This window comes from Vicia villosa, linkage group LG1, assembly GCF_029867415.1.
Source record: "Vicia villosa cultivar HV-30 ecotype Madison, WI linkage group LG1, Vvil1.0, whole genome shotgun sequence".
Lineage (NCBI taxonomy): Eukaryota > Viridiplantae > Streptophyta > Magnoliopsida > Fabales > Fabaceae > Vicia > Vicia villosa.
Window position 1 is genome coordinate 51,645,904 of NC_081180.1, and position 25,725 is coordinate 51,671,628.

Below are 25,725 nucleotides of genomic sequence, written 5' to 3' on the forward strand. Positions count from 1 at the left end.
TGAATAGGAAAGGTTGACATGTTATCAAAAAGAGGATATCCTTTCCTCACTGATTTAATAGGTCTCGAAATACTCGACGTCACTGTGCTCAGGATCATATGCAACCATTAGCACATTTCTTTATAAGAAAACAAAAGGGAACATTTCAAGCCAACACTAAACACTTCAAGCCAATTAATGCTTAGGCAACCACAATTATACATTTGAATTTTCCTTCTGTTGCAGCAGAACACTCGAAACTACCAAATTCATAAGATCTTCACTTGATCTTGAGCTAATTGCCTTGGTAGATCCAAAGTTTCGCCCTAAGCTTCCATTCCACAACAATCTTCACTTGGCTCTATAGATACTTTGTCTGATCCTTTGGTCCACTTATGGATTTTGAACATTCCTAACTTTGTTCCAGATCTACCTTAACATGGTAGTACCAAAGTCTTCGATGGAGAAGGAAATAATCTTTTTCCTTGCTGGAAGCCAGTCTCTAGGCACCATAATAACAATATTGGACCTTCAATCTAGTACACACAAAAAACTTTACAAAAATATTAGATTCTCTAAAGTACCTTGTATCTACCACTCATACTCAATCTTTAGAGTTTAAACCCACAACAATGAGATTTTTTGGTTCAAGATTGAATACGTTTGGCTATCATGAAGAAACTCACATAACTCATAAATAAGTCTAACTTAATCAACACACTATGAAGTTTCTCTAGAGACTTGACTTGAGAGAAAATGTGTGAAAGGAAGAACACTCAAGATTTTTCTAGATTTATGAAAGTATGTATTTTCTCTATTAGAGTATCTTACTATATTATTAGAGAATGACAAAAAAGATTTATATATGTGCTAGTGGTAAGACACAAAATATGTGAGAAAATGGATAATTGATTCGGCTCAAATCATACAATTATGATTTGAATTAGAGGAAATAATGACTTGAATCAATGTGATAAAAATACGGAAAAGGTATGTTTGATTCAGATCATGGCTTGAATGTGATTCGAATCAAACAATTACATGATTCAAATTATAATTCATTTTCAAATATTTATTTAATCATGATTCGAGTCTTTGTGATTCACAACAAAGGAGTTTGTGATTCAAATCACTAATATAACTCCAAACTCCACATTTCAAATTGAATTATTAATTCAAATCAACCATATCTTTGAGTCAAATCTAACTTCAAAAATAAAATTCTTTTAAATATGAAAAATTATCAAATTCATTGGACTTTGTCCTCTTTTGTAATCAATCACATTCTTTTAATTTCATAGGTTTTTTTTTTCTTTGGACTTTGTCCTCTTTTGTAAAAAAAACATTATTGTTGTTGTATCCTCTTTTACAATTCACCTTAACCTCCATTGTGGTTTTTTTATTTATAATTGAATATCTTAAAAGATTAAAATAAACTTCGTCTTTTGATATCTCATAGTTTGACAACAAAATAAAATAAAAAAAAGAAGTTGAAATCAAAAAGAAAAGAATTTGGGAATAACTCAAACAAAGAAAAAAAAAAAGAAAGAGGAAGAAGCAAGTATCAAGAACAAGTATTAAGAAACCTCAACTCAAATAGAAAGCTACGCAGTTCCATCATGCTTCAAGTTTCAACCTTGAAAAAACTATACTTAAATCTAAGTTAATTACTATTCTACCCATTCCTTTATTACCACCTACCTTCATTACCATTTGTTCTACTTCATACCTCTCTCTATATATCAATCTCCATAATGTCTCCCACTCTCCCAAACAAATTTTCATTCACAAGCAAAGCTTCTATTTTTTATTCTATTAAAAAATAAATCCCTTTTCATTTTTATTCTTTCAATAAACTCATTTTCATTTTTTCACATATATTTAATCAACTCCTCTCATTAATAATCTTTCTTCTTCGATCTACTTGTTTCTCAGTTTCAGAGCTTTCTCCTTACCCCAAACTTCACTACACTTTTTTTCTCTCTTGAACCCTAATTTATTCGCATCGTGCTATTTTCAATGCACTTGTGTTGATGCTAATGAAGAAGAACTGGTAAAAAAAAGTAGAAAGAAAATCAATTTTTAGTGGAAAAAAAACCAAAAATGCGCGTGAAGGAAATGCACCCGTTGTGCTGCATCTCATTGGAGAGTCCCGGGATCGGAAGTGATTCTCCGGAGCCAGACGCGGCGTCGCTTTCGAGGACGAGGAGTTTACCGGCGTGCGGATCTGACCGCATTTGTCGCCGTGGATCAGAGGCGACGGTTGCCGGAGTTCTCTATAAGTGGACTAATTACGGTAAGGGATGGAGATCCCGGTGGTTTCTCCTCCGCAATGGCGTGCTTTCTTACGCTAAGATCCGGTCGCCGGAGAATCTCAATCTGTTCTCTCCAATCGATGATGTTCGCTTAATTGGAGATGTCACCGCTAGTCGTCTCGCGAGAATGGATAGAGACGCCGGAAACTCCGTTCGCCGGAAGAATCATAAACCTTCTTCGTCTTCGTCTTCTCCTCCTACAGTGGTTCATTTGAAGGTATAATCACTATTCACCAACAACGTAAACAGTAAACACTTCTTTAATTTTCATTATTTATTAATCTTATTATTATCATTGTTAATTTTGTTTTTGGATTCGGTAAATAATTATTGGTTAATTTGTTTATAATTTATGATAATTGAAATTAATGAAAGTTTGATGAGATTTGTTATTGTGATTATGTGATCTGAATCACCCGTTATAGTGTGGGTCAGGACATGACGCGGTCTTGCTTTAGCAGTGTCATGTTCAACATTTTGGCGCTACCTCATTGCTTCTTTTCTGTAGAGGAAAAACAAATTTTAAATTATTGTGAAAAAAAAGAGTATAAACTTATTTTTTTTATTATGGTGGAAAAGATTTCATTGATTTCAGGCCATGAAATTAATAGAACCATGATTCAGATTTCAGATGGAGATTGTTCCTCTGGCAGTGTAAAATTATGAGTGAAAAAAAAATGGTAAGAAAGGGTCTTTGATGTCCGAGCAATAATGTTAAAATCCAATGGGTTCTAATGGTTTCTAATGTATTATATGGCGATTTAGAATTCAAAATTGAAAGTTTAGTTCAAGAGTTACAGTTTTAACTGGTTGTTAATGCTGAGTGGGTCACATCAACAGGTGGCTGTGAAGGGTAGGGATAGCCTACAAAATTGTGATTTAAGAGTGTGAATAGCCCTATCCTTATGGCATTTACTTGCGGTCACGTCAACTCTCTCTACCTTTCCTTCATCGACATTGCTTCTGAAATTGCCTTTTCTTTCTTTGTTTCTTCTTTCTCCCTCTTACTTTTTTATCCACACACCATTTTTTCTGCAAATCCTACCTTATCTCTTGCCATTTTAAGCCTAAAAAAAGTCCAACCTTAGTTTTTCTTGTGTATTTTTTCCCAGGCGTTGTAAAATGTTAATTTTTTTTAATTAAAAAAAATATTAAGATTAGAGATTAGATGGAAAAGTGAAAGCATGGGAGTATATTGTAAAGGCCCCTCTTCTATTTTGTCTTTGTCAACAGAAATATATATATGTGGGACTTTCCACCTTGGTGGTGGGGTATATAATCCAGGTCAATATTTTGTTTCCTTTTAAAATATTTATAATTTAAATGGGTGCTCTTATAACTCTTAAAGGTCAAAATTCTATGCCCATTCTTATCCTCTCGGATAAAAGGGGAAAAACATAAACAAGATGAAGACAGTAAGTTTTATTTATTGATTATATTTTCACATCATTACATTCTAAACTCGATTCAAACTCGAATGATTCTAGTCAAGCAGTGTTAGCGTCATTTCATGATGTCCGGGTGTTAAGGTAATTTCATTTTCAAACTCTTTCTTTGATAGATAACCTTGTTTTTCTTAACAAGGTGGCCGCTTTTAATATTCTACTTCTTCTTCTATTACTAGTTTATAGTTGCTGCATTGTTTCATTAATTTACTCTATAAAAAAACAAACTTTTTCTTGTTGGTAAATCATATTCTAGTAGATACCTTGCTTTTCTTTTTATTTTGTAATAAATAATTAAAAAGGATAAAGAGGGTGATGCTTAATTCTTGGTTGAATATACTGTTTTACAGATCTCGTCGTTTAGAGAGAGCAAATCAGACGACCGAAAGTTTTACATATTTACAGCAACTAAGACACTCCATTTGAGAACTGATTCAAGGAAAGACCGCGTGGCATGGATACAAGCTTTGGTGTCAACTCGTAGTTTGTACCCTCTAAGCGGTCATCATCTATTCCTTGCACCTTATCATATATCTGTATCTACCGAAAGGCTTAAGAAGCGCTTGATTGAAGAGGGTAGCGGTGAGAATCTTGTCAAGGAGTGTGAACAAATTATGCTTGCAGAGTTTTCAGAATTACAAGAGCAGCTTAAAATTCTTTGTCAAGAACGATCAAGTTTGTTTGATACGATTAGGCAGTTGGAGGTAATTTTTGTTTTCATTATCTGACAACTTCTTTGTTTGCTTCGCATAAAATCTTAAAATACTAGCTTTTTAGTTTACTCATACAATAATTTTCTCATTTCAAATTTTCTAGAATGAAACATGTGGATTCTATGAATGATGAACTGTAAAATGGGTCCAAACGAATTGTTTTATGTATTTTTTTTTTTCATTTGGGCGTATCAATAATTCAGCACTGAACCAACTTGACAAAATCATTCACTGAATTATTACAAGAATAATATCCCAACATTTCTTGTCAGACCTAAGCTATATGTCATTATTTTGGAAGTCATGAGATATTCTTTTCCCTAATGCTTGAGCTTTCATTGTTTTAAAAATGGTTTATCATTTTTCCAACTTTTTTACCTCCCCAAATGTATTTTTACTAATCAAAGTTCTATGGTATTTTGTTTTCATGCTATGTAATGAGGTTACTAGTCATGATTCTATGAAATTCCAAAACTTCTATAAAAATATTTTTTTGGGGATGAAGTTTCAACTTTTAAATTGATGTCTTTGCTTTAACTAGTATAACCGTATGTGAAATGAAATAATGTATATGTTTAGATGTTTTTACTAAAATATTTTTAAAATAAATTTGATGCAAAACTTAGTGTTATCTCGTTGTTTGATAGAACATGAGGTTCTATTGTTGTTTGATAGAACATGAATTGGGTCAAATATCACATGATGTGTTTGGTTCTTTTGGTCATGACTTTTGGCTGATATGTTGTTTTTTTCCAGATGTCTTGTCATTAACTTGCAACTTTGATGGTAGTCTTATTTGTTTTCTTATTTGTTTTCAGGCCCTCTTTAGTCTACCCCTCAAAGAATGTTGTAACTCATGATACTCAAAAATATAAAAAATCACCACTTCGTAGCACCAACCGAAATATTTATCCTTCTTGCTTTATATATGAATTCTTCTATCTAATCCAGTTTGATGCTTTCTTCGTGTTTGCATGTGTTTAGTTTTCTAGGCGTGGAAGCTCTTGTTCTTTATATGTGACTTACTAAACAAATCTTTTGTTAATGATCATGAACAGGCAGCTAACATTGAACCTGAGGGCTCTGCCTTGCATGACAGTGAATACCAACTAACAAAGAATGGATTTTCAAATCTAGGGCGTGGAAAATATAGTGGTACCGTCTTATATATTACTTATGCTTGCCGTTTAATATTTTTTTAATGAATTCTCTATGTTGTGACATTTATTATCTACTATATGTTGTGACGTTTATTTTCTCTTTTGATGTGATAAGCATATACGTCTATTAGGAATCTTTGGGTTCTTGATAGTGATCATAGGGGCCTATTGTTCTGTCTTATATCAACATGAAGAATATTGCTAACATCATATTGTTCTCTAGCCCGTTTTGAATTTTTGAAAGTTTCTATAATTTGTTAGATTGTACTATAGTTTAAGAGTTTAATTTTTATGTGCTGTAAGTGTAAAAATTTTACACGATCAATGCATTACAACCACTTACATGTGTTATTTTAGATGTAGTTGAAATAAAAGTCAAATAATATTTAAGATCTGAGGGTTACACTGTGAATGCATATGAAGAGGCTTTCTAAAACAGACTTTCAAAACATATACCTTTATAAGTTTAAGTAAAATAAATAATTTTTTACTACAAAAACTGAGAAAGAGATAAGATATTTTATTAAAACTTATTAAAAATGCTAAGAATTTAGACTATTTTTTAGAGATCCATATTTTGTCTATAATTTGAAATCTACCTTTTACTTTGATTCAAAGCATAATCTTCTTGCTGTTGTTGTCTCTAATCTCTGAGCAGTTTATTTTGTTATTATTATATTAATTATAGTAGAAATATCAGGAAAGACTCAAATGTTAATGGTTTGGCTAGAGATATAATTTAAATTAGAATATAGTGGCGTTTTTCGATACATGTAACCAATCCCACTTAGTGAGATAATGCTTCATTGTTGTTAATGGAAACTTAAGGTAGATACCTATAATTCATGTATTTCAGAAATCCAATTGATGGGCTATGAATTTTGGTTTCTTCTGTAAAGTTATAGTTTACTTGTATGCAAATAAGTGTATCTCTTCTTTGGATGCTGTATGTATCTTTTAGTAAATTTATTTACAGTCCGCAAACTGTTATTATATGATCCCATTCTTTCAATATCTAGTATTTATTTTTCACAAATGCTTTTGGCTTTCAGAATGCAGTACAACGGAATCATCTGATGATATCGAGAAACAAGAGGTAGAAGAAGTGTCTGAAGAAGATGAAATATCATATTATGATAGTAGAGACTATTTTACAGAACCTGGTTTTAGGTGTGGGTCAAATACGTTGGATCAAGTGAACATGTCCGGGGAAGCTAATAGACAATGCCTTGATGTGGAAAACAGCCATGTTGAAACAATGACATATGATTATGGGTATCCTCAAATTGCAAGGCGAAAAAAGCTTCCGGATCCTGTTGAGAAGGAGAAGGGCGTTAGTCTTTGGTCAATGATCAAAGACAATGTGGGCAAAGATCTCACACGCGTTTGTCTTCCTGTATACTTTAATGAACCAATCTCATCCCTTCAGAAATGTTTCGAGGATTTGGAGTATTCTTATCTTCTGGATAGAGCTTATGAGCATGGAAAATCGGTAATATATACTATATTACTGTATTCTTTCATTAACTTCTCTTGCAATGCAAGCAAAACAAGTTTTGGTACTTAATTGTGCAGAATTTAATGTATATATTCTCCATTAACTAACAAAGAATTTTTGTCATTTGATTGGCAATATTGGTAAACTTATACCTGATTATCTTGGAGTTTGTTTATGATGTTACGTGTCTGAGTTTAATACGTCAAATGCAACTACTGTATTTGTAATTCAGTTTTAACGGAAGAATGATTATTGTAGTCAAGCATGTCATTTGGTTCCTGCTTGTATTTGCTTGTGACTTCTCTTTGTTCAATTAATATGAATGCATAGAGTTTTGTTTATGGGAGTTTGTATTAACGATTTGGAATCATTTAATAACTTTTTAAGTTTCCCATAATTTAGATAAAAGATGGCATCATTTAATGCTATTGAGTGTGACACTTCAACCCTTTGAATTGTATTTTCAGGGAAACAGCCTCCTCCGGGCACTGAATGTTGCCGCCTTTGCTGTTTCTGGATATGCATCGTCTGAAGGTCGGCTTTGTAAGCCTTTTAATCCCTTGTTAGGGGAAACTTACGAAGCCGATTTTCCTGACAAAGGAGTTCGGTTCTTTTCTGAGAAGGTTAGTTCCTTATGATTTAATGAAGAGATTTGGCTGAGATATGCCAATAGTGTTTTTAACTTTGGATAAAAGTGGTTTCATATTAGTAGATTATTATCTATTTTTGGTTTGTAATTGTATATCTATGACGAAATCTGGATGGGGAGTATTATCACAACGGTAAGACCATATATATCTACTTCTCCAGATCTCATTTGGCAGGAGTAAGAGGTGAATATAAATTAGACTGGCGACAGCTACACAGAAACATATGGCTCAGCGTGGCTCGGTCTAAATTTAAACTTTTCTAAAAGTCTTTTAAATTTAATAGGTTAGACTTGGGCGGGTAAAATAAATCTATTAGTGAAGTTTTCAACAGATTTTCTTTCATAGGACATTTCTAACAAGTTACAAGCTTTAGTGAAGTTTTTCTTTTTTTAATATAAACTTGTTAATTTGTGTGAAACAGGTTAGTCACCATCCAACTGTGGTTGCCTGCCATTGTGAAGGTAGAGGATGGAGGTTTTGGGCAGACAGTAACATTCATTCAAAGTTTTGGGGAAGGTCAATTCAACTTGATCCTGTTGGAGTTCTGACACTTGAATTTGATGATGGTGAAATATTTCAGTGGAGCAAGGTATAAATCGTCAAATGACTTTATTTGGGTTTGGAATATTATACCTTAAACTATTGCTAAAATAATAGCTGTTGTTTCTCTTATAGGTTACTACTACAATTTATAATCTTATCCTTGGCAAATTATACTGTGGTCATCATGGGAATATGGAAATCCGTGGTAATCGCCAATATTCATGCAGGCTCAAGTTCAAAGAGCAAACCATTCTTGACCGAAATCCTCGCCAGGTAAGAAGTTCTACCATTACTTTATGACAACATTACAGTCTGATCTTTGGTTTCTAAACCATTTGTTTATTACTGACCCAGTTTGTCACTTAGTTCAATCTTTTTGTTTAATTTGTTAAAAGTTACACTTTTACTTTTCTTTTCTGAGATACATTATTATATAAATATGAATTATTCTATATTCTTTGTAATTTTTTTCTAGTGAGTCATTTAATGGTAGTGAACACTTCAACCTTCTATTGTTCTGTTGAATATAGTACGGACATCCATTTATTTGACCTCACATCATTTTCTATATTTAATTAATTTTTTAAAGTGATTTAAAATTCTGAGTAATTTTATCGGTACCAAACTTTTACTATAATATCAAAGATTTCTCTTATATTTTTTCTCTCTTATAACAATTTTAAATTTGATTCATAACTAATTTTGAACACTTACTTTTTTAATTGAAAACTTTGGAAGTTAAATTGAAATTTCAAATACCCATGTTATCGATTTTGAAGCAGAATCTTTAATATAACCTTTTATAGTTTTATTGTTGTATAATTGATAATAGAGAATATTATCTGTTATTGATAAAGAGCTAAAAAACAAGAAAAAATGAGCATAAAAACTTTGAGTGTATTCAAATAATAGTGCAATGTGTATTTATTTCTCAAGAAAGATTTTAAACGTCTTACAGAATACACATGTGTAATTTTCTAGTATTTATTTTGTTTTGGATATTCTGTTGGCAATGGCATGTGGCTACATTTCAAATTTCTGAAGGATCTTATCTGGTATGCCCTTTCTTCTAATCAGGTAAATGGATTTGTTGAAGATACAACGGGTAAAAAAGCAGCCACAATATTTGGCAAGTGGGATGACAGCATTTATTATTTTGACGGTGATGTGAATGTCAAGCCTAAAGATTATACTTCGTCCAGTGGATCATTGTTGTGGAGAAGGACTAAGCCACCACCAAATCTCACTCGTTACAATTTGACATCATTTGCCATAACACTGAATGAGCTTACACCAGGACTAAAGGTATAATGAGGTATTGAATAGTTATTCAATGTGGGTTTTCATTTTGCTTCTTATGCATCTCTAATCCTTCGTTATAGCCTTTTCTAATGTATTTGATCACTGATTAAAGGAGAAGCTTCCACCAACGGATTCCAGGCTGAGACCTGATCAGCGGCACTTAGAGAATGGGGAATATGAGAAGGCTAATATGGAGAAACAAAGGTTGGAAAAGAGGCAAAGAATGGTATGTTAATTTATGATTTTTTTTTCTTGTTTATTACTTTTTATGCCCTTTTTTATTACTTTTTATTTCTTGAACCTTTATTTGGATGGATTTGCTTTGTATACAGTCAAGGAAAATGCAAGAGAATGGTTGGGAGCCAAGGTGGTTTCGCAAAGAAGGTGAAAATGGAACATTTCTATATACCGGCGGGTATTGGGAAGCTAGAGATGTAGGAACATGGGATGGATGCCCAAACATATTTGGTGAATTTCAAGAAAGCATCGTTGAAACCTTATGATGCATCTTGATTTTTGTTCAGGTAAAGAAATGTAGTACATACATGATGGATACTTCACTAACCTTAAAAATGTTTACTTTTCCCTATGCAATTGAATATACGACACACTGAAGACACACCCTTAACTTATTTAAATGTGTTTGAAATTATGGCGTGTAAGACAAAATCACTATGTCATGCCACTTTCCACTGTGAGTGCATGTTTGGTATCACATTGAGTTTGTTGAAACCATAATATCATATCTTGAAGCGTTTTATTTTATTTAGACAAATGTTAGTATATACTAGACAGTGACATATACTAATACTATTGCAGATGGAACCTCTGAATGCAAACCAATAAGTCTCTAGAGGGTTTATCTTAAACCTTCTTGCATGGCCAATACTTTTTTTTATTGAATGGAAGAGATAGCAGCCGTTTGGTACATTTAAAAATGAGGCTCTTGCAGCTCTGGTTGGAAAGATTTTGTTGAAACACTTTGTGTAATCACAAACAGTAAAGGGAGTAGAAAAAGTAAATCAAGCAATATACCATCTCGAAGTTGCTTGTGGAATTAAATGGGATCAATTGTCTATGGCTGCTGAAGTTGTAATTTTCTTAACTTAATGGACTAAGCTTTGCCTGTACACAGCTCTTTGCTGTGGCGGTGTTCAATGAGAATCCCGAACCGAGGCTGTTATTACTTTCCCAGATGAGCATATATATGAGCAAAAAAATTAAGCTCAGCAAAAAGCAGTTGTTAGATTAGGATGTTGTCTGTGCTCAATTGTCACAATCTTATTCTTGTTTTTTTTTTTATAAATTTTGTTAGTATGTAATTATTCGGGTATTAGTTTATGTAAGATTCACTTCCCTTTAATTCTGATATAACTACTACTGACATGGCCGAAAGTTTATATATATCGATTTATTTCATATTTTGCATTTTCTAATCAATAAATGACGAGAATTTTAGTCTTTTGATTTTAAGTTTACTGCTAAGTTAATCTTTCACGTGTATTCAGAAAAAGAAAAGAATACTCGACTGTGAGTAAGCCATCATAGGTTGTCGTAAAAGAATATGTACTATGGTGATATTGTGCTGCCTAAAAAAGTACATATATTTCTTGTAGAGGTTGTAAGAGAATAAGCTAGTTAAAGAGGCTGTAGAAGTACATATATACTACGGTGATACCATGGTGATATTGTGTAGCCAAAGAATAAGCTAGTTAAAGAGGTTGTAAGTGAAAACTACATATATATTTTGAAGGGATGCAGACATGCAGTGAAAATATTACTCGGGGAATTGAACGTAGATTGTTTATAGGTGAATATCCAAATTGAGTTGTTTTTCTAATTAATTTTTATTAAAAATCTGAAAATAGAGGTTTAAATCTGGAACAATTTTCTATCTATAAAATTCTCATCTTCATATTTCTCAACCCAGAAAAAAGTGGTTCATATCTTTAACACCATAGACTTATACAACACGAGTATCTCAGTTCTTCGCCCTTTCTTTCTCTTTGCTTACATCAAAATCTCATTTTTCTTCTCAATTATACTGAAATCAAGTTGGTTTGAAGAACAATAATCTTTAGTTTTGATTGTGATGACAACAAAATATATATAAGAACAATTTATCTAACAAGTGTTTCAACGGATGAAACATATTATTAACCGTGAAAGCTAGCAAAATATTGTTAGAAATTAAGAGAATAACTAAGGGTCCGTTTGAGTGTTAGTTTTTGGAGGAAAATATTTTGGAGGATTGCGTTAATATCTTAAAGTGTTTGATATTTTAAAAAAATAGTAATATTAGCATATAAAATTATATTATTTTTTAAACATTTTAAAAATATCAAACACATTTCAAGATATAAACGCAACACTTAAAAGCCTTTCGCTTCAAAACCCTCAAAAACCGAATTTTTGGATTTACTATAATAAATCATTTTTCCTGAACTGATGGAATACAATGTTACTCCATTAAATGAAAGATTATGACTTTGTACACCCCCATGAAGTGAAGACCCCTGCTGTAAACCCTAAAACACCCCTAAATTTCGGAGATGCATCTCCGAAGGCTCCAATTTTCACATTTTCAATAATTTCGGAGATGCATCTCCGAAATCACCTATGGATCAGTTTCGGAGATGCATCTCCTAAATATGCTCTGAGTTTTTCTGTTTCTTTTCAAAACAATGATTAATCCCATATTTTACATTAATCGACAAAATATAACAGAATCGACAAAATATCACACGTAAATTAGAATAAAATACCAATATTATAAATACGAAAATAGTTGTACGGGTAAGTGCCCAGTCTTAAAATATTATAACACGAATACAAAAAAGTCATGGATAAAACATAAAGGTTAAATTACTCACAAGGTCCTTTAAGTTATTTAATTGTAACAATTTGGTCATTCAAGTTCTTTTTGTAACAACTTGGTCCTTTTGAGTGATAACTGCCTCCTTTTTCTCTCATTTTAATCATTTAGAAATGTTGATTGTTGTGTTTTCGGTAGCATTCATTATTTTTACATCCCTCAAAATAATTGCATCCACAATTATCACATTTTCTCGGCTAAAAAAGTATAATGGTACACACATTTGATAACATAAAGGACCTAGTTGTAGCGAAAATAACATGAAGGACCAAACTGTTACAATTAAATAACTTAAAGGACCTTAGGAGTAATTTAACCAAACATAAATAGGTAACTGCTACTGAGTATGTCTAATGCGAACACCCAGCGACCTCCTCTGCCTACTATATCAACATAGATGTGTCCGAAGGCCCTCCCGAGTAGCCCTCATCCTCATTGTCCTCAGCCTCCTCCCCGCGTGCACCCTTCTCCTCAGGCGCCTCCACCTCCTCCTGGTGTTCCTCCACCACATCCTCCTCAACCTTATGGGAAGATGACGCCCGAGCCAGCCTACTCCTCGATCTAGATGAGGAACCTGTAGGCGTCTCATCCATTTGGACGGGTACTCGTACTCGACCCCGTCTCTATGTCTCTACTAACTATGCAGCACGCTCGCGTCGAGCCGATGCCTGTTGAAAGAGTATTGTGGTGTACTTTTCGTTTATATCGTATCCACAGGGATTATTGCGATATCACCGCCGTTCTATAGCCTATTTTTTCGTGAGTTAATGTTACTTTAAGTTTGGGTTTGCAAAAGATCATTCAACACTTTTAGTAGCAAAGAGTAAAGTAATGAAAGTTCTAAGTTAAAGAAAATGTATCAAGATTCGATTTCATCGACCTAAATTTGTATGTCTCCTTATAAATATACGTATATGAACTTGGTAACGATCAACATAATTACGTATCGACGCCTATATCATCCGTGTCCGCAATGATATAGTTAGATTTACCGTATTGTTTAACCGACGATTTCTCCATCCTTTAAACAATACAAATAACGTTTTAAAACCGATACTAAGTAAACATCAAACGCTAAATCCATGTCTGCAATTTATAGTTTGATAGATGATAAAGTTAGATCTAGATACAAATATTGATGTCTCAAACACTTATACCAAAGAAAATCTTTACTTAACAAACTAAACCATCTATATTGATCATCACATGTTCATACATAATATAATCACAAGAAAACATACAAAAAGCTAGGAAGATTACATCTTATCTTGATACAAAAGAGATTTAGCTATCCATGAGAATCGTAGCTTGCTCAAGAAGTAAAGGATGAAGATCAACAAGCATCAAAGGCGATTAATCGACGATCAAGGCTTCTAATCTTCAACTCTTAGTTTGCTACAGTGTTTAGGGTTTATGAGCTCTCTCAAAAATCAAGAAGAAGCTCAAATGAAACAATTACTCCTTAAATAGAAAAACAGTTTTCTGTCCAGGGCGCGTCGCGCCCTCCAGCGCGCTTCGCGCCATTACACTTAAGAAATATAAACCGCCCATGCGTGCGACGCGCACAACTCTCTGGCTTGAAGCTCCAAAATATCTTGCCCAGGGCGTGACGCGCCCATATCTCCGCGCGACGCGCGCACACTTCTGCCCAGCATTCTCCAATTAAGGCCAAAACAAGCTCCAAACTTCCCAGAAATGGCTAAAACCTACAAGATCACAACTAAAACACAAATTATCATTAAAAGAAAGCTTAAAATTATAAACTATAAATAATTATCTAAAACTTCAGGGAATTGTACGAATATTCGATAAAAAACGGTCGAAAGGTGCCATTAATTAAACTAAATATGAACACTTTTTGGCACCTAACAACTCTCCCCAACTTAAACTCTTGTTTTTCCTCAAACAAAACAATGATAAATTACCAAGAACACAAAATTTCACAAATGAAACAACCAGGCAGAAACAAGAACAATTGAGTGGTTCAAATTCCAACAGTACAGAAAGATCAATCCTTACCAGTTTCCATCGAAGTACCATGATAACAATGCTAATCCTATATACAAATTTTATGTCAAAAATTCCACAAGCAAAAGAAGTTCAAAAATGAATCACACCTACGCACTTCCCTCTTGAGAGAACAAAAATGGAGGATCCTAACACTCACCAGACAATGACGCAAACATACCGAATTAATTATGAACTCATCTAAGCACAGAATAAATAAAAAGTATATAAGCATGAATCACTAAGGACTTTCGGGTTGTAGCTTGGCTTGGTTAACAACGAAGTGTCATATCTCACGGCCATTGAATCGAAAGGGTCAATACCTAAGAGAGCATTCAAATACACTTACATCCACACCTCCTTATCAACAGATCACACAACTTTATTGCTCAAGAGTTCACCTTTGTAATTATAAGGAAACTAGCTATATACAAATCTTTTTTTTTCTTTTTTTTTTCTATTTCTTTTTCTTTCTCTTTTTCTCTTGAGCAATCACTTATTTTCTTCACATCACCAATACAACCAAAAAAAATTTTATTCTCCCCAACTTGAATATTACCACCGCATAATCACGTATGCTCTCTATTCTAAGGCGAAAAGGAATCATTCCTAACCACATTTAATGGTACTCTTCAAGGTTGAAAGAAAATCATCAAGATTCATATCAAAAATCGGCAAATATAGACAAGGAATTGATACCGATTGAATCTTGGCTAAAACGGCTCAAAGTGGTTATCAAATACTCACACACTCACCGGGTAGGTTACATTTGGATTGGAAGTTTTTCTCATAGTGTAGAACAAAACGCCTTGATCACTTTCATGCTTAACACAATTTAATAGTAAATGCAAGATTAATCATAATAAAAACGAGTTAAAACGCACATTGCTGGTATTAAGCACAATTATTATATATCTACACAGTGGAAAGTCTCCTCACAACTACAGCTAGGCTAAAATGATTCACAATTGAACTAATTTTATCAACAGAAATTAATGACAACTAATTTGTACAATTAAAAGCATCAGAATCAACGGTACTTGATAAACAAAACGATAAAGGATGTACCTTACATGTACAGTTTTCAACTTATATCATCACCACTCAAATTGCGTTGCATCACCCAAATTCATCGTGACACAAACATTCATGTTCCAACTAATTAATCATCAGGATAACTTATCAAAATTAATTATATCTTAAATATAAATACTAAAAAAAAATAAATGCGATAAATAAAGTAAACTGAACTCATATATATAAAAAGAAACCACACCAAACCGGTGTTAACTATCCAAAGGCTTAAACTTAGCCTTTCAAAGTACCTCATCCAAAGGATGGAACAAAATAAAAAAAACAAATAACTAACAAGTTCTAACATAAAACTAAAAACAATAAAACATAAAAACAAGAAAGCGAGAAAAAAAAAATCTACTCCTCATCAGAAGTCTCCTCAACATCATCCATCCCCTCCTCAGGATCTGGCCTGCCCTCAGGCCATGAAGCATAAGCAGATAAATCATCCCTAGAACCAACAGGCTGCTGCAGAGAAAGCTGCCGGATAGAATCCTGCAAAAACATAAACGCTCTCTGATGCGCCATATGCATCTGATAGTTCCAATCACTTGCCTCACCATACTGAGGACCAGCAGGCGGTGCAGCAGCAACCGGAACAGCTTGAGCAGCATCGGGAAGGTCAAGTGCATTAGCAGCAGCACCAAAAGGACGACCTCCAGGAAAACAGTACCTGTTAGCAAACACATCATCGATAACACCATCCATGGGAATCATACCCCCAGATGGAAACCGGACACCAGCCTTCCTGCATAAACCCATAATTAATCCAGGAAAAATCAACCTACATTTGACCCCATCACCATGAAGAGTCCCATTCAGGGCGACTCTTTTCAGCTCATTTGCCACGATTCGAGACACATCAATGTTATCACCATTCAAGATACCCTGAACCAGACCTGCCGTATTAATGGTGAGGGAGGAAGTGTGACTCCGTGGCCTAATGTTGTAAAGGACCACCGAAGTCACCAACTGAGCCTCCTCCGTCAACTGACTACGAGTAAAAGTCTTTGGCAGCCCAGCTTTAGTCAGAGTATAGGTGAAACCAGCCCTGCAAATCTTCTCCCTAATACTCTCCACGTCCCAGTTTCCTCTATTCAACCTGGGATGGTACTCACACTCTTCTACCAAAGCAAGAGGGTTATCCAGAAAATCAAAAATTGCCTCTTTGCTAAAGTCAATGGTCTTACCTCTCACCCACGTTCTAAACGGGTAAGCTTCAGTACCTACCCAACTGCTCGGAGGCAAGGCATTTGCATAGAACTCTCTGACAATCTCCACCTGATAGAATTTTGGTGGAGTGAACAACTTGTCCCAGCATGTTTCAGACAAAGCAGTCCACGCCCTTTGGAAGTGGCCGTGGTCAATAGGAACCACAGTGCGTTCACTCCACACAACTCGGCTTTCGAGCTCATGGTACCTCGCCTCTTGCTCCGGACCTTGAAACTTCGTCCGATTAAACCTGCCAGATTGTGAGGAAGATCCCTCACCAGAACAAGTCTTCTTCCTTTTCAAAAAAGGTGCCATTCCTGCACAATTGTAATTCAAACAAAACACGCACAATTGAAACAAAGTCAGCATATCCTCTTAATTAACAACACATATCAATTCACATTCATCATCAATCACAAAACATACCCTATACAACTACTCAGAATGCATAAAAAAATATTCAAAATTGAACCCAGGGCGCGACGCGCGCTCTGCGAAACCCAGAAAATTTCTTCAATAAAACTGCAAAGCAGACGAGGAGACAAGCTTCTCCTCCCTTCTAAAGGTTCCAGCAAGCAATATATACATCATACGATTGTTTGCTACCCTAGTTTTTCAAAATCTATCAAAAAAAAAATCCTAAATCTAAAACCTAAACTTCTAAAACTTAAATTAATGGAAAGATAAGAGAAGAAGAACAAACCTTGATGATTGATGATGGTAGAGAGACGAAATTAAGTGAGGAAAATGCAAGAGTTAAAAGAGCAAGTGTGTGTTGTTTTCTTTTCTTGAAGCAAAGAGGAAAAGGGTAACAATGGAGGCAAAGACCTCCAAAAACTCTAACTCCCCCTTCTAAATGCGCACTGGGTCGGGCCCAGCATGGGTGGGCCCAAACAAAATTATTTTTTTTTCAAAAATATATACAGCGCGCGACGCGCAAAGAACCGGCGCGACGCGCCCTCATCTCTGCCAGGAATGAGGTTCTTGAATTACCTAGCGCGCGACGCGCGCATATGGGTGCGGCGCGCGCTACACCAGAAACAGCAGAAAAACTGCATTGTTTCAGCACGCCCAAAAATACCGGTAGATCGTTTCTGGCTCGACGACAACTCAAAAATCCCACCTGCAAAAAGAACACAAATACAAGTGAATATATACAACTTGGGGTGCCTCCCAAGAGCGCTTTGTTTAACGTCGATCAGCTCGACAGTCAAAGGCAATCAAGGATTGCCAAACGATAAAACACAAGTTTCACGATTAAAATCGCTTCCTCGATAAACCTTCAACCTCTGACCATTAACTACCCACTCTTGGTTTGATTTTTGGTCCTCTATCATGTGAATACAAGATTACACTCAAAGATGTTTTTGATTCATGGCAAACTCAATAAGCATTCAAACAACAAAGCGGGAGCAGAAAACTCAAAGAAAAGCAAGCATTGATCACTCATGACAGAACAGGTTGATTTATTATGCATATAGGTCGACTCAACACAAGCAAAACAAGAAGAATGCAGAAAAGCAGCAGTTAGGTCGACCTACTGTCAACCCTGGTCGACCTAAAATGGAGAAAAATCCATATACTTCTGCTAGGTCGACTCACACATCATCTAGGTCGACCTAAATTGATGAAATTTACATATCAGTCTGCTAGGTCGACCTACACAACAACTAGGTCGACCTAATCTGAGAAAATGTCCCCAAAACGCATCTGAAGTGAATTCTGGTCGACCTACTCCTTCAACAGGTCGACCTAACTGGGAGCAAAATTCTGCAAGCTCTGCTAGGTCGACCCAAGCACTACAATAGGTCGACCTAACTGATCAAGAATGCAAAAAATTCTGTTTCTCTCCTCTCCAACTGTTAAGCTATCATATATATTGTCCAATGTTCAATTATTGAAATCAACACCAACGACTGAAAGATACACAAAGGCTTCTCATCTTCGTTCTTCGTCATCTCCAACACAATTACACATAATCATTCTTGCGTTGAGGGTTAGTGATCGAGTTCGATAACGTCCATGGAACGGAATTGAAGATTCCTAGTGGGTGAAGATTTGTGGGGTTTTTGGTGAATAAAATCTGCGGGTTTTGTCCATCCAAGATAGGTAATTCTTGGGGGTTTTTATCAAGAGTGTTCATAGAAGAATCATCTGAGTGTGAAGATTGAAGAACAAGGGTTCGAGGGAATTGAAGACACTGCAGAAAAGGGATCACGTGACGCTCTTGGATAACCTTCATCTGACTTAAGATTAAGGGGGAAGAAGATTCAAAGGATCGACATAATTGGTTTATGGTTTATCGCTTTGTTATCTTCTTTGTATATACTACTTTCAACATTAATGAAAGATTTCCCAATTTCAGTTTGGAATTGGGGGCAGACGTAGTCGTAGCGAGGACGATCGACGAACTGCCTAAACAAATATCGTGTTCTTGTCGCTTTTATCTTTTCGTTTACGTTCTGTTCATAATTGGTTATAATAGCAAATTGATCAACAATTCGAGTGTTAAGATTGTGAATTAAGAACTTATATAAACATCACAATCCATCACATATTGAATCACCGTCAATTTGATCATTATCACCAAGTGTTTGTATATTTGTTTCTATCACTTTTACTGCATTGCAAACATTGTCCATCATACAAGAAGTTAATCTGATTTTCAATAAGAGCAACGCTTTGATTCTGCAACGTATACTCTTATCACTTACCTTAAGTTTTTGACTGGTTTTAAACACATATACAATCGTTTCGATAGTGGTTCGGAATAGACGCGAGTCGATTCAGAATCACTTCCGCTGAAAAGTCGTTTAACTCCGTAAAACTGTGAACAATCTATTCACCCCCCTCTAGATCCTAAGGCCGGCGTCTAACAAGTAGCATCAAGAGCTCTGGTTTATTCCGTGCTACGTGAAACACTTATTGGAAAGATGGCTTCCGGACCTAAAGGGGCTCACAATAGAGCTCCAGTTTTCAACGGTGAAAACTATGGCTATTGGAAGGATTGTATGTGTGTCCACATCAATGCAATTGATAGGAACATCTGGACAGCTATTGTCAATGGTCCCTTTCAGATCACCATGACAAATGCAGCTGGTGCAGTTGTTCCAAAACCAGAAAATACTTGGGATGCTGAAGATGAAAAGAGATATGCATACAACTGGAAAGCGAGAAACATTCTAATCTCAGCTCTAGGAGTTGATGAATACTATCGCGTTTCCCATTGTAGATCAGCTAAAGCTATGTGGGACACATTGCAAGTTGCCCACGAGGGAACGGATGATGTCAAACTAGCTAGGATCAATACGTTAACTCAAGAGTTCGAACTCTTCCACATGGAAGATGGTGAATCCATCGAAAACATGCAGAAGAGATTCGTTGACCTGAAAAATCGGTTAAATTCTCTTGATAGACCTGTTTCCAATGCATTTGCTACTAACAAAATCTTAAGATGCTTGAACAGGGAATGGCAACCCAAGGTTACAGCAATAAAGGAAGCAAATGATCTAAACACCTTAGACATTACCACTCTCTTTGGTAAACTAGAGGAACATGAACAACACCTTAAATGCCTTGACATGCATGAGAAAAGGGCAAAGAAAGAAAAGAACATGGAGAAAGAGGTAGAGAAGAAGTCAATAGCTCTAAAAGCTTCAAGCTCCAAGACCTCAAGACAAGAGCTAAAGGATAGTGATACAAGTGATGACGAAGACTCCGATGATGAGGAAATGGGACTGTTTGTGCGAAGATACAACAAATATCTAAAGAAAAATGGAGCAAAACATTCTGATAAAGGCTTGATCAACTATAGAAAGCAATCAAACAAGTTCAAACAAGATGACGACAACAAAGGAAAAATCAAAGGCCTTTGCTTCAATTGTGGGAAAGCCGGTCACTACAAACCGGATTGTCCATACCTTAAGAAAGAAAAGGAGAAGAACCAAAGCAAAGGTCATAACAAATCTAAGAGAGCCTACATAGCATGGGAAAGTGATTCATCGAGTGAAAGCTCATCAAGCGATGAAGAAGAATCAGCAAACCTATGTTTCATGGCTCATCAACACAAGAAAAAGAAAGTTGTAAGTCATCTTAAACCTGAACTCGTAGATAAGGTATCTCACTTTCAACTAAAACTTGCTTTTGAAGAATTACATAGAGATGCAATTAAAGCTTTCAAACTTTTGGCCTCAAATAAGAAAATATTTTCATATCTTGAATCAAAAGTTGAGAAAACCGAAAAGGATATGGAAGCTTTAAAACAATCTATGCTAGACATTCAAAAGGATAAAGTTGAAATAGATCCTACATCATGGTTTGGTTGTGAGACATGTCACATTTGGCAAAAAGAAGTAAGAGATCTAAAAGCCAAGTTAGACAAGGCTCTACAACCAAAAGTGACTTTTGCCGTTGATCCAAATAAGTTCAAAAGATCGTATACTCCTTTATATAGTAAATACACTTTTGTACCAAAAGTATCAACTAGCAAAACAGCATATTCTCTTCATATTACCTGTCATTATTGTTGCAAAAAGGGACATACCATTGAAAAATGCAAATTTAGGAGAATTTTAGTTCCTAAAGGAGTATTTCAATGGTTGCCTAAGTGCAACAATGTCTGTACTCACCATCTAGGACCCAAAGAAGATTGGGGACCTTCCATTCTAAATTAATTTTGCAGGAAAAGTGTCTTGACATCGCCGAAAGGTGGTGGTTCCTTGACAGCTGGTGCTCAAGACACATAAAGGAAGACATATCACTCTTGGTATGTCATCTATAAAGACAGATTGAAGAACCATACTTGGCAAAGGAAATGTAGGTGACCTGGCCATCACAAATGTATAAGATACATCACAAATACAAGTTAACCCGAAAAACACAAAAGACTCATTACTTGATGTGCAATTGGCAAATTGCATCGCAAGAAGATTTAAACCTATTCTAAGTAGAATAATGTTTGGGACCCTGTCCCGCATCCGGGAGAACATCAAGTAATCGAGACTAGATGAGTTTTTCGCAAAATCAAGCAATCAAGTTATGAAACATTCTATCAAGACAATTCATCATCAAATCTAGGAGTATTGCACACTAACAAGAGGACTCCACACAATGATGACAAAACACCTACATATTGAGAAAGCGGTAACATGTTTATTGTTCACTTCCAAAAATTTTATTGATACTATAATATGCTATCAATTAACATGCTTATAGTGACTTCATATATGTTTATCTATATATCTCAATTACATATATGTGTCTATCATCTCCATTCATAACATATCATGTTTTGGGCATACAAGCAAGCAACTAAGCATAAATCCATCATGTAGCATCATCCCTAATGCCTTTTAAACATTTGAAGCAAATTAGGTCGACCTACATTGCATCTGAGTCGACCTACAGAAGAATATTTTCAGCAGAAACTAAAATTTCTCAGCTACGTCGACCTACTCTCTTTTTAGGTCGACCTAATCTGTTCTTTTTTTAAAGGCTTCTCTGTTAGGTCGACCCAGCCTTCATTTAGGTCGACCTACTGGTTCAAAAATGTCCAAATTTGGGTCTAATGGTCGACCCGACCCATCCCCATTCATTCATAATCATTCCTCTTTTTCTTTCCCACTCATTCTCATATCATTGTCTACGGCCAACCCTAATTCCTCAAAGTTCAAAGAGTGTCAAAAATCATCCCTCTCACACAAATCATCTACAACCATGCCTCCAAAATCAAGAAAGGGAAAGGAAATTGCTTCTAGTTCATCATCTCAACCGGTAAGTGCTCTTGTTCATCCTGATTGTAGGGAAAATTTTGAGAATTGGCAGATGAAAAGAAAAATTGTTAAGCAATATACCTATGATCCAAATCTTGTCGAAAACATGCATATCCCCGATGTCGCTGCTTTGATTGAACATCAAAATATTCATCCCTTAGTGCAATGTGCTACTCCGTACTGTGAAAATACCGTCAGGGCTTTCTATGCAGGATTTACAAAAGGGGATGGTTGTAATTTCCGTTTCAAGATGGGCTCTAGGTCGCATGTTGTTGACAAACGGGCTTGGATTAGTATCTTTGGTCTAAAAATTGTAGGTGATGAATTCTGTATGGTAGACGGGGATGTACCGGGAAACTATGACCATGAGGCCTACATGAAGTCTATCCTCAAAGACCCTTCCATATTTGACAGACCTAATGAAACAATAACAGCCGGTCATCTGAAGCGAGATTCTAGGCTCCTAAATTGGGTCATCTCAAGAATCATTCGACCAAGGGCAGGAGGGTATTCAAGAATTGAAAGGAATGAAGTTGTGCTCATGTATCTGCTGCAAAATAGAACGCGTATACATTGGCCTCACTTCCTAGCTGCTAAGTTTCATGAGGTCCAACAGAAAACTACAGCCCTGTGTTATGGATCAATCATTCAAACAATTGTCAATCACTTCGGCATGCGACTTGATCATTTACACTACACTCGCATACATCAATCTCAAGAATTCTCACAAACCACCTTGACTCTTATGGGATACCATTGGAATCCAGTTAGGAAAACCTACTATCTCATTCAAAAGGGAACATGGAAGGTTATCTACAACTATGATGATCCCATGGAGTTTGGAAACAATGCAGGAAATGAAGAAGAAGGACTTGATCAAGACAATGCAAATGATGATAATCACCACATGGAAGATGTTGCACAAGATACGGATGCAAATTGGAGATATGTTCCTTCACAACAAGAGGATATCCCTTGGGGATACACGGCTCCGCCTCCGCCAGATCAAACCAACATCATTTCCATGTTAGAAAATATGCAGCTCCTTCAACAACAACACTTCAACACACAACAACTTCAATTCCAACAAATGCAACAGCTCCAACAAGATCGCTATGAAGAACAACAACGACAATATCAATTGTTGTACAACTTAGTTCAAGACCACAAAAGCGATTTTGAGACTTTTGCCTCCAACTCGACTCTAAGACAGAATCAGTTTGAGGAAACGGCATTGCATCGTCATGCCAACATAAGTCAAAGCTTCAATACTCTAAACCACTCCGTGCTTGATCTGTTGGAACAAGTTGAAGAAGACCGTCCTCAAACATTTCAAAGAGGAAGAGGAAGACGGGGAAGGCGTTAGGATGCATATCTTTTCATTCCATCATATCATTACATCTCATTCCATCATTGTCATGAATATTTACTAAAGTTTCTAAGTACTTAGTTTAGTTTCTTTCAAATTTGTCTGAATATTATGTGTGCTTGATTGTAACATTCAAAGTTTTCTCTGGATATTATGTCACCTCTACTTGCTTCTGTTAACGATTATGAATGTTGTAGTGTTCTTTTAAAACATTTTTGGTTCTTATGGTTGCACTATCTACACTTTATCTATTACACTATGAATGCTAGTGTTTCCTGTTTTATTATTTTATATTTGTTTCTCTCGTTACTCTTCTATTTTCGTTGTATCTCTTTTTGATGTTGTCAAAGGGGGAGATGGATGCTGAATGTACGGGGGAGCTTTGTTGAGTCTTTATTGCCTTGTTGAGAGATAGATGCTGAATGTACGGGGGAGCTTTGTTGAGAGATAGATGCTGAGTTTGTTGAGTATTTGTCACTTACTACCAAAGCCTCGACTACTGGTTTGCCATCATCAAAAAGGGGGAGAATGTGAATACAAGATTACACTCAAAGATGTTTTTGATTCATGGCAAACTCAATAAGCATTCAAACAACAAAGCGGGAGCAGAAAACTCAAAGAAAAGCAAGCATTGATCACTCATGACAGAACAGGTTGATCTATTATGCATATAGGTCGACTCAACACAAGCAAAACAAGAAGAATGCAGAAAAGCAGCAGTTAGGTCGACCTACTGTCAACCCTGGTCGACCTAAAATGGAGAAAAATCCATATACTTCTGCTAGGTCGACTCACACATCATCTAGGTCGACCTAAATTGATGAAATTTACATATCAGTCTGCTAGGTCGACCTACACAACAACTAGGTCGACCTAATCTGAGAAAATGTCCCCAAAACGCATCTGAAGTGAATTCTGGTCGACCTACTCCTTCAACAGGTCGACCTAACTGGGAGCAAAATTCTGCAAGCTCTGCTAGGTCGACCCAAGCACTACAATAGGTCGACCTAACTGATCAAGAATGCAAAAAATTCTGTTTCTCTCCTCTCCAACTGTTAAGCTATCATATATATATATTGTCCAAAGTTCAATTATTGAAATCAACACCAACGACTGAAAGATACACAAAGGCTTCTCATCTTCGTTCTTTGTCATCTCCAACACAATTACACATTATCATTCTTGCGTTGAGGGTTAGTGATCGAGTTCGATAACGTCCATGGAACGGAATTGAAGATTCCTAGTGGGTGAAGATTTGTGGGGTTTTTGGTGAATAAAATCTGCGGGTTTTATCCATCCAAGATAGGTAATTCTTGGGGGTTTTTATCAAGAGTGTTCATAGAAGAATCATCTGAGTGTGAAGATTGAAGAACAAGGGTTCGAGGGAATTGAAGACACTGCAGAAAAGGGATCACGTGACGCTCTTGGATAACCTTGATCTGACTCAAGATTAAGGGGGAAGAAGATTCAAAGGATCGACATAATTGGTTTATGGTTTATCGCTTTGTTATCTTCTTTGTATATACTACTTTCAACATTAATGAAAGATTTCCCAATTTCAGTTTGGAATTGGGGGCAGACGTAGTCGTAGCGAGGACGATCGACGAACTGCCTAAACAAATATCGTGTTCTTGTCGCTTTTATCTTTTCGTTTACGTTCTGCTCATAATTGGTTATAATAGCAAATTGATCAACAATTCGAGTGTTAAGATTGTGAATTAAGAACTTATATAAACATCACAATCCATCACATATTGAATCACCGTCAATTTGATCATTATCACCAAGTGTTTGTATATTTGTTTCTATCAC

The 25,725-nt window shown here is 35.6% G+C and overlaps 1 protein-coding gene across 4 annotated transcripts; it reads left to right on the forward strand.

The window, feature by feature from the left end:
- The first annotated feature begins 1,601 nt into the window (after positions 1-1,601).
- LOC131637726 (oxysterol-binding protein-related protein 2A) lies at positions 1,602-11,024 on the forward strand. Of its 4 annotated transcripts, none has more exons than XM_058908330.1 (11): positions 1,706-2,511; positions 4,090-4,443; positions 5,511-5,607; positions 6,665-7,104; positions 7,578-7,733; positions 8,182-8,349; positions 8,436-8,576; positions 9,381-9,608; positions 9,718-9,831; positions 9,938-10,129; positions 10,425-11,024. In XM_058908330.1, exons 1-10 carry the CDS (start codon positions 2,083-2,085, stop codon positions 10,106-10,108), a joined length of 2,298 nt encoding a protein of 765 aa, XP_058764313.1. In that variant the 5' UTR covers positions 1,706-2,082; the 3' UTR covers positions 10,109-10,129; positions 10,425-11,024. The 4 variants fall into 4 exon arrangements, 3 of the variants coding, with proteins under 3 accessions (XP_058764313.1, XP_058764314.1, XP_058764316.1); XM_058908331.1 differs by lacking the exon at positions 1,706-2,511 and adding an exon at positions 2,608-3,823; XR_009294420.1 differs by lacking the exon at positions 10,425-11,024 and having other exon boundaries at positions 1,602-2,511; positions 9,381-9,618; positions 9,938-9,963.
- The last annotated feature ends 14,701 nt before the right edge of the window (positions 11,025-25,725 follow it).